Genomic DNA, 10626 nt, shown 5'->3' on the forward strand with positions numbered 1-10626 from the left:
TAGATGTGACAGTGGAACATCATGATGTAGCCTTGATGGTAATAGACATAAATGTTCATTACTTTGAGTAAAAGAAAAGGATTATTTTGTCAAATTGTATGTGCTGTTAGACAGACTAGCGTCTTCATGAAAGGGGAATGAGCTTGTCGTTTCAAAGATTTGATATGTTTCCATTGCTGTAGTTCTTAGCATAAACAAGTTAACTCCAACTCTGTTTTACACAGATTTTTCCACTACACAGAGCTCCTATGCCTAATCTAACAAAAATAACAAAAACTTAAATAATATAGATTCTGCTGATAACAAAGAGTATAATATACACATTCTTCTGCTAAGTTTTAAATGCTTTGACCTGCCATAGTTGTAAATAACTAGACATGTTCTCCAAAGATAAACTACGAGTAAACTATCAGATTCCAAACTAAAACTAAAGTGGTTGTTTTGCCTTGTAGTGTACCAATGTACTTCTTCTTCAAATATATAAGATCAAATCACAAAATTAGTGTTCAATCTTAGAGTCACGAAAAAAGTGGATATTGTCTCTGTGACGTCGCCCATTGGTTTGTGGAATATGGTTTGAAGCCCAGACTTTAGTCTTGACATTTTCAATCGACCATAATGTTCCAATTAACATCCATCAACTGATAACACACTGTGAAAAAGTAAAAGTTCTAAGACAAAAACCATGACAACACCCCAAGCTCACAACACCGTGGTACCAACCTGTCAACAAGAAGTTAGCAACGCCCTTAGCATACCTTGCTTTATCATCTAATTCAGTCCCAATGGGATCGTGATTGACTAAATGGACATCATGTTATATTGAAGGTATATTGAGAAAATACGATTTTCAGCTAAATATTTATGTTACTAATAAATTAGGTGACAAGTAGGATGGTTTTCGTGTAGACTTCTATACAATTACACTTGTGAGGCAGCAATGCATTGGCTTCATTTTTCAGACTTTAGTAGATAAGAAGCAGACATGAAGCATCCATTATTTGTATTTTCATTATACAACTATGCTTTAATCATTGCAGTGACATAATGTAACATCTGTGGACTACAGTACCTCCATGTTGGATACTCTCTTCACCACTGCATCCATGTTGGGTGTAGTAGGATGTAAGGATGTCCACAAGTCCCATCATCTCCTGCTGCAGGGCGTTGACTTTGGGGTCAGGGTGCTGTAGAGGTTTACCTTCCCTTCCTGACACATGTTCTGCACACAAACAATCCCACTGCTTATGCAGCAGCCTCTTGATCTGTTTTATATGATGGGCCACCACTGCTGTTTCCTCTGAAGAGTCTTCAGGTTTAACAGACAATGCCAGGTCTTGTTGTTGACTTTTTTGTCCATTTGCAGAAACAGTTCTTGCATTTGGACTTGACACTTTGATATATGGTTCAAGGGATCTCATAACAGTTTCATCTTCATCCTGTTCTACCAGCACCCTCTCTGCATGAACCCACACTGCAGGGTTCCTGATAAGGTTCTCCATCTTCTCATCTTTCCTCATGCTCTCCTCTTGCTGCTCCTTTAGCAAACCTAAAGCTCTATGTAGCTCTAGGCCAGTCTCATGGAGCTTCTGCTCCAGCATAGCTACCTTAGCCTGCAGGGACGTCACCGTCAGCAGCTCATCCAGATCTGTACTAGTCCTCCACTCGTGCATGGGATTAGAGTCTTCTCGAGTGATCTGGTGATTTCTAGGAAACATGACGTGACTTTCATGCCGAGGCCTTTTGATATCCATAATGCCGTAATTGGAGGAGGTGTTACGGTCTGTGGTTCCATTCATTGGTGGGGTTTGAATCTGTGGTTTTAATCCCAGTCGGAGCCTTTCTCTTTCCTCCTGAAGGATGCAGATATGCGCCCTGAGCTCTGGAACCACCCTCACCTCCATCTCCAGCTCCCCCACACGTTCGAGAGCCTCGGTCAGGCGTCTCAACAGCCCTGAGCAATCCTGGGGCCGAGGGCTGTCCGAGGAGTAGAACACGTCTTCACAGGAGGGGTTTCTCTCCCCAAGGTGGTCCCTCGAACTCCGGAGGCTTCCGGGCTCGTCTGTGGACTCTGATCCCTGCCTCAGTAATACTGTAAGTGGCATACTGGAGGCCCGGAGGAGATGAGGTCTGATGTGCTCACCCAGTGGTTGCTCATCAAACTCCTTGATTCTGGCCTCCATCTCTGCCAGAGATCGGAGACCTGTGGGAGAAAGTTGGGATCTCTGATCATTTGCCAAGGAATTGTAGCCATAGTGATGGGCGTCAGACAGTCTTGACCTTGGGCCAAGAGCTCCAGTAGATCCCCAGGGGCTTGGGCGGTACCCGCACCCAGAAGGGTTGAGGTGCCTGGGAAGAGTGCTGGCTCGGGGGCCTTTGCTTCGACGCTGGATTGGTACTCTTTTGATTGTGTTGCCTTTCTCTATGTCATCCACGTATTTGAGGAAGTCCAGGTCAAGTTGAAAGCCATAAGGGGTTTCCACTGAGTATGGGGGCTTCCCTCTAGTTCCATTTTCAGTGGTTTTACGGTGCAAGATACTTCCTGTAAACATTAAAACAGTAATTTAGTATCCTTAACCAATTAGGAAAAAATGTGTCATGTTTTGGACTTTTCTTTACCGTTTTGTCCTTCCATCACTTTTTTGTTGTCAGTTGTTCAAACAATTTGCTGCCACATTATCTGGTTGGACTTTTGGTACCTGCCAAAACAAACAAAATAAAAAAATACATTAAATTGTATGAGGGACACATGGAGAACACGTTAGGCTTTGTGTTAGAATTGGTAACTGTGTGGTTATACAAAAAATATTAATTCGATTCATGAATCCTGAGTGAGAACAGATACATTTTGGCAATGACATTCACTCGAGGTTTAGCTGTGGTATTTTTGGTGGGAGACCCCATCATATTTTATTGACCAGACGGAGGAGCACTTTAAACAACAAAAACCCTTTTTTGTACTCCATTCACAATCGGCCTCTTACAGTATTCATTCTCCCACATGTAGCAGGAAGCACCACAAACATTAAATTACTCTTGAATGATGTTTCTCTTTTGCTCAGTCCCATTCTCTTCCCAAATAATTCTGTTTTTTTCACACTCTCACTGCTTCATTTCTTCCATGCACAGGCTGCTGTTATTCAACAGTGGCAGGCCTGATGTTCACTTGATTACAGCCCTGCCATCCAGGACCAGAGCTGAGAATAGCTGAGGACTCTTCAGCCCAGCAGCTATGGCCAGCGGTGAAAAATATACTCCTACAGACATAAATACAGACAACCATTGTTGTGACTCACTACTTCCCTCCCTTGCTCTCTCCGTGTCTCCTACTAGGTCTACACAGTCTCTTTGTCAGATTCTTGGTTCACCTTTACCTAACTGTCTTTGAATGTAACTTCCTTCTCCGCTCTTTTTCATAAAAGTACATTTCTCCTCTATTCTGCTGACTTTCCATTTTACTCTTCATATAATAGAGAATGGTCTATAGTACAGTTATGGCTGCCCTTACTTCCTACCTCCCTCCTCCCATGTCCCCCCCCCCCCCCCCTCTCCTGACCACCAGCCCCTGTGGCAGCTCGATGTCCTCTTGAGGCACCACAGCCACCGAGCCGCAGCCCCAAACAATGTCAGCTATGCAGTAAACAGACAAACACCGCCAAATGGCTCTGCTGGGAATTTTGACAACCGATATTCACACAATCTCTGATGACGAGCGAAGCTAAAAAAAACTGCAATAAACAGATACTGGTGCGCACATTTACATGTTCACGTGAAATTTTGCAAATGTACTTGCAGAGATGCAGGTCCCACATGAACATTATCTATACATGTGGTTCTACACCAGGGCTTATTGAGGTAGTTCCAGGAGGCCCCAAGAAGAATGGGGAGTATTTTCATAGCAGGATTGATAAAGGAAATGTCATTACTACAATTCGAAACCAAAAACGGTTTTGACACTAGAAAGAAAAAGGAAAACGTGAAGAAAATAATGATAATCAGAAATATTTGAGGCCAAATTGTGTTATTTCACAGCTTCAGACAAGATGCAAAGTGCACATTTCTGTTGGTATCATAAAAGTAAACAACTCTAAAAAAAAAAAGGTCTAAAAACCCTAATCAAATAGAAACTTTGAATTAACTAATCATGTAACCACCCATTTTTGATATTTTAAAATATTTGTTTTCTTGATAGGATTTACCACAGAAGAATTCCTTCTCACTGTATGTTCTCTTCTGTCCCTTACACAGAAACCTAATACATGTGGTATACTGTACATTGAAACTGATACAGTACGTATGTTGTTAATGCCAGTGGGCCTTTTTGATGTTGAGTGGAATCTTTAAGCACTCGATCTGACAAGTCTAAATTTAGCCTATACACGTGGGTGTTAAACTAAAGTACATGTCTAGAGATGAGACTAGGGCTGAACGATTAATCGATTTGAAATCGAAATCGCGATTTGAAATCGAAATCGCGATTTGAAATGATGCGATTATCAAATTTTTTCTTCTTGTGTGTCAGTCATCCACACCAATCAGAAGTGCTGTGCTCCACATGTACCAGCCATTGTTAACCAATCAGAAGTGGCCCATGATATAAGGTGATAGACAGATTGGGAGTGATCTTGGATGCCAATTTGACTTTTGAAAGCCATATTAGAAGCATGACTAGAAAGCTGAAATATAGAATTTTCAAATGTAAACATATTAGGAACTCATTAACAATAGAAGCATCGAAAACCTTTTTGCATGCCATGATACAGTACTATCACATTTTCACTACTGTATAACCTGCTGGTCCCAAGCAACTATAAGACTGCTATGAGACCACCTGAGGTTCTTTATAAACAAGCCTTAAAAGTTATGGATAGAAAGTCATTAAAACACCATCATTGCAATATACTGTCCATATAAAAACTTTTCAGTTTTGATAGTCTTGTTCTACTTTCCCGAGTTCAATTGGTATTCAGAATCATTCACAATTCTACAACAACACCGTTGAGGGGCTTTTTTCAGATTCGCCGTGAGCAGAGTTGCAGAAACTCCAGATCTGCATTAAATGCAGATCTAACCATCCCTCTGAGGCGCACTGCCTTTGGGCGATCAGCATTTCCGTTTACGGCCATCAAGCACTGGAATACTCTTCCAGTTGAACTTAAAACCTGTACTGATATTAACTTGTTTTCTTATGGTGCAAAAAAAACGATATTAAGCTAAAGCAACCAGTCATGCCAACATTAATGACACTGTAATCTGAGTTTTTTATATTTCAACTATATTGTCATACTATATGTTAGATATTTTATTTAAAGGTGGGGTAGGTAAGTTTGAGAAACCAGCTCGAGTGCGCTAGAATTTGAAAATACACAACCGGAAAAAATCTGACACTTCCTTACAGAGCCCCTCCTCCAACACACTTGACATGACCAATGAGGGCACGAGATAAGTTTGTGCACAGATGGAAGGCTGACAGGCAGGTAAGCCATCCAGTTATTTTAACCGGGCCTGACTTTTTACAGCGCTACGGCTTCCACAGATGACATTTGTTTATGGATTTTTTTGTCAAAGCACTTCAGATATTCATTGCTATCGGGATGTTAAGCTGTTAAGATGTTAAGCATTCCATGGAATATAACAAAAAGTATATTTCGAGCCGTTTTCTCAAACTTACTTACCCCACCTTTAAGTGTATTTGAAGTGTACTAAGTATTATGTTCGTAACTTGTATTTAAATCATGCTTTATAATTATTTGAGTGACCGAGATCATGTAAGGGTATTTCAAGTGTACTATGTATTAATTTATTGAGCTGTACTTAAATCAGGTTTTAAAATTGTATGACTGATAGAGATCATGCAATGTTATTATTTGTTTATTGATTGTTATGAACCTGCCTGAGGACCACAGATGGAAATTAGCTATTAGCTATAATCTGGCATATTACTTCTCTTCTCTTTGCTGAGATTAATGTTTTTGTATGCATGGTCCTTCTATAAATAAATACAAATATGACAGATTGATCCAATCACCTGCCAAGTATTTTTAAAATACTTTTCCAAATGGCTTCCAATGGAGCTTTCCTAGATGTTTTGGTGAATCAAACCATCTGAGTCAGGTTAGTAATGCTCCATCACATGTTTTACATCTATTACAGGGTGAATCTTAAACTGAAGCTTGACTTTAAAGCAACCCAACGGAAGTTTCATGTAAGTTTAGTTCCTTCACTCGTAGCTCGGGCTGCGTGGGTGCTAGAGACGGGAGCATGTTGATGCGACCTTCCTAGCTGGAAATATGGCCGCATTTTACAATAAACTTCTGTTGGGTCGCTTAAAAACAAATATCGCAAATCGAATCGCAATCGCAATATTTGTCATAAAAATCGCAATTAGATTTTTTCCCAAAATCGTGCAGCCCTAGATGAGACCCAGACATGTGTCTTAATTTTACAGTCAATTGAATGCCATTAAATGCCCTCACTGTAGAATAATTTTGATTCGAGCTAGAGAGGCATTAAGAGGAAACAAAAGAGCCTAATTTAGACTACAGGCAGAGGTTGTATTAACCATTGAATGTGTCAATCTGCACTGTACAGCAGAACACCTGTTACTGCTGACATCTCTATCGGCCTCACTGAGATCTCAGTCATTAGGTTGAGAATGCAGGCTGCTGGCAACAGTTCAAGAGAAATTATTTTACATTTGGGCCTCGAAGCTAAGAGGTTTCATCCCAAAATTTTACATCTACCTTGGAGAAAGTTATTGCAGAGGTTGGAAAATACCCACTTCAATTTACTTGTTTAGAGTTGAGGAGAAGATGAATATCACTCTCTTTTTCCATACGTTATATGTTAAGCTACTAGCCGGAGACTTCGCTTAGGTTAGCACAATGACTGGACACGGGGGTAAATAGCTAGCCTGGGTTTGTTAAATCACAACTAAAGTTTTTATTTATCAAACTAATTATATTAGACAAAGCAGCTTTAGTGAGGCATTGATGTGCTTGTAGGTTTTTCTACCTTTAGAAAGATACAGGCTAACTTTTTCCTTCCCATCTTTATGCTAGGCTAAGCCAGCTGTATCATGGTTGTAGCTTCGCATTTTTAGCACAGCTAAGAGAGTTGTATGGATACTGGTATTGAATCTGTATAACAACATTCAGAATCAGAAATGCATATTTTAAGACCATTCATCGTCCTGCATTCAGACAATAATGCAAACCCCTGTAGCCCACACGTTTCTTACTTAAGATAGACTTTCTGACCGGTTAACCACAGAGGAAACAATATAGAGTTAGAGATAGGGAATTCCCAAGAGTCATTGCCTAACTGTCTCCACAATTCTGTGGCACAGGTTTTAATTGTGTATGCTAGGATAAGTAGGCCCACCTCACAGGAAACCCAAGAAATTAAACATAAAAAATGTGCCTTACCCCAAAATGGCCCCAGCCAATGCTGCCTCTGCAGTCTGAACATATTGAACTCAATCCAAAGTCAAGCATAAGACCGAGTTACATTTTTTCTTGACTTTCAAAATCAATGTTTCCTTTGTATCCAGCTAAAGCTCTGGCTGTTTTTCAGGAAATTTAGGAAATGGCAAAGCTTTTTTTAGGGTCCCTTTTACTTTCTTGGGGTTGTTTTCATCTTTCTGTTCCCACAACAGCTGCTCTCCCCCTCTCTGTAAATGTGTCTCTCCTCACACAGACCCTTAGACGTCCTGCATCAGCAAAAACCTCATAATCACAACATCTCAATCCACAGCATTCTTTACTAAAGCCACAAATTAAATTTGAACTCATGATACAGTAAGACTGGCGACCTAACTCTGAAGCAATGCTAAATGCTTCAACCTCAGATAAGGACTATGGGTTCATTCTAAGTTCTAAATGTAGGTCAATAGCAGCTAACCTATAGTAACTGGTGGTAGTAGCAAAGATATGTATCATTGCTCAGTTTTAGCCGTGCTAGCGGCATGGCTCTGATGATAATGTTAGTTGGTTGTTCTGCCACTTTGGATACAGATTTTGACCTTATAGTCTTGCTCGCCAGATGACCAATTCTTAAGACTTTGGTGATCCAAGGATGTTTTGTTTAGCGCCACCAGGAGGTTGAAAAAAAAAATGAAGGAATGATGATATTATATGTATTCCCATGGAACTTCATACACATTCATCTCCCCCTTAGATACTGATCTAATCTATCTTTTCATCTAGTACTCTTCAAAAGTAAATGTCAAACACTGGTTAATGATACAAAAATTGCAAAACTAATGACATTGCCAAAAGCCTCAGCTCTAGCCTGTTTTTTTTACTTTTTAGCAAACATAAGCATGCTAACAAACTTAAATAAGACGTGAACATAGGCATAGCATTGTCATTGTAAGCCTGTTACCAAAAGGATGTTAGCATCTAGCTCAAATCACACCTGTGCTCTAAATGCAACCTCACAGTTTTCTATTGTTTACAATTTAAGGCACCACATACATCAATAACTTTGATATCTTTGTTTCCATGGGTTAACATGTGGTGACCTTGCAGAGCTGTCAGTTTGAATTCCATATCACATTGTCCCAGCCACCATCCCATGTGTTCTGTGTTTGAACAAAGCCTCTTCTTGACACTACTTTAATGTGTGCACTTTGAGACACTAAATATAAGCCTGAACAGTGAGAAACTGTTTCCCCATGGTCTTTGCCAATCTCTGTCAATCCGTCCGTACACTTTGTATATCTGCATGTTTCCTTGTTTTGTTCCCGTAAAAATAATTCCTTTCCTCCACTTTTGGCTGTACAGACTGCTGTTCTCTCCAGTGCATAACTCTAAACCTTGACTTCTGTTCAGAGTTGATTTAGGAACTAAAACCAACTGTTTGGACTCTTTTTTCCACTCCAGCTCCCAGATATGTCTGTTCTTTTTCTGCCTCCAAAGACGTCCTAGAAAAAGTTCTAAGATGTGTTTTTAAGTTTGTATGTCTAAGTCTTTGGATTTTAGATTGCTTGACTCCTGGTCTTTGTCCAACAGCAGCAGGGTCACAGTTACACTAATGGCATCTAAGCCCGGTTGTGTGGTATGTGGAGCCAAAGCTCATAGGATGAAACAGCTGCCAGGGGCTTCATGCAAGAAAGAAAACTGGTATGTTAACATGGAACGGTTAAAATAGAAAGGTGTGTGTGTGTGTGTGTGTGTGTGTGTGTGTGTGTGTGTGTGTGTGTGTGTGTGTGTGTGTGTGTGTGTGTGTGTGTGTGTGTGTGTGTGTGTGTGTGTGTGTGTGTGTGTGTGTGTGTGTGTGTGTGTGTGTGTGTGTGTGTGTGTGTGTGTGTGTGTGTGTGTGTGTGTGTGTGTGTGTGTGTCTTAAGTGTAAATCAAGTGTAAGTATATTCCAACTTTTAATCTTTAAAAGTCAACTTAGTCTCTTGAAAGCCTAATTAGTATTCAGCACAGGCTGATAGGTCCACTCTATGCAATTTGTTAAATCACTTTTTGTCAAAAGCTACTCGACCCTGAATTGAAATAAGCGTGTCCCAAATTGAAAAACTTTCGAGGTCAACATCTAGCATCTATCCGATCCAACTGTCCTCCGATGAGTAAGATATATGAGATGAATATTAAACCAGACCTTACCTGGTGGCAGCAGTTCTTTCCACTCTGTTTTGATGATGTGAGGGCGTCAGACACTACAGGCTGCTCTCAGCTCCGTCTGTCTGTCTCCTCAGAGGGCAGGGGGGTGCTGTCAGGGAGAGAGGCATGCCGCGGCTGTTTGGTGAATGCCTATGTGCAGCTCCTGCCATAACAGAAGCTGGGTTTGCTCGTGTGTAACAGAGAGCAGGGTGGGGCTTGTGAGCATTAAGCCTTCCTACGATGAGGAGTCATAAGTGGGTGGCTAGGCGTAGACAGCCACACCCATTCCTTCAGACGACAGCAAATAGAAGTTCAGAGGAGTAGCCGGCCGGGAATGACAGCACTTCTTCTGGGACCATGGTGAAAACATGTCAATATATGGAGCATCTGGCAAAGGCAAGCAAAAGAAAGTACCAGAGTCACCTTACTGTGTACCATCCATAATCCTCTCAGATAACATCAGTGGCCACGCAGTGCCTCAAAGACCCCCCTCGGTCAGAATGTGTAACCCTACCCAGTGTTATTTGGTCTCTGTCCTATATAATCAAGTAACGGGTGGAGAGCTGAGGGCTTGGTGTCTATGAGGGTTCATTCTCTGAGTGCATACCTCTCATTCTTCATGGATCCACTTTCAACCCACAACACATCTTCCTTTGGGGCAAAGCCATCATGCCAGGAAAGCATTTCTTCTGCTCCTCTTAAAGGCAGTGGACCACCCAGACCATCTACAAACAACCTGTATCAATTGCCATGATCTATGGGTGTAACTTTTTTCCATGTGTCATCAGCATTCATATTGTCGCTTTATGAACAGTTAAAAGCATTACACTAGGAAATTCTTCAACTCTCAATTTTGATTACAAGGAAACACGATATAGGCATTTAAAGAAAAAACAATGAAAAGATTGCTATGTACATCATACAATAGAGCCTACAAAATAACAACATAGCCATCCTTTATTAAAGAGAAGGATATAATGCTGTCCCATAATTCCTTGCGGCAAACGGTTTTGGA

General features: G+C 40.8%; 1 protein-coding gene across 1 annotated transcript in view; it reads right to left on the reverse strand.

The window, feature by feature from the left end:
- LOC307019904 (KN motif and ankyrin repeat domain-containing protein 3-like) overlaps window positions 1-10039 on the reverse strand; it is a 24707-nt gene extending 14668 nt beyond the window's left edge. The window contains exons 1-4 of the mRNA XM_079651004.1: window positions 9615-10039; window positions 2620-2699; window positions 1045-2542; window positions 926-963 (exon numbers count right to left, since the gene is read on the reverse strand). Coding sequence (XP_079507130.1) covers window positions 926-963; window positions 1045-2542; window positions 2620-2635 — 1552 coding nt within the window. The 5' untranslated portion in view covers window positions 2636-2699; window positions 9615-10039. The remainder of the gene's footprint in view (window positions 1-925; window positions 964-1044; window positions 2543-2619; window positions 2700-9614) is intronic.
- Between the last annotated feature and the right edge of the window lie 587 nt (window positions 10040-10626).

Source organism: Notothenia rossii (assembly GCF_949606895.1).
Source record: "Notothenia rossii genome assembly, chromosome: 9".
Lineage (NCBI taxonomy): Eukaryota > Metazoa > Chordata > Actinopteri > Perciformes > Nototheniidae > Notothenia > Notothenia rossii.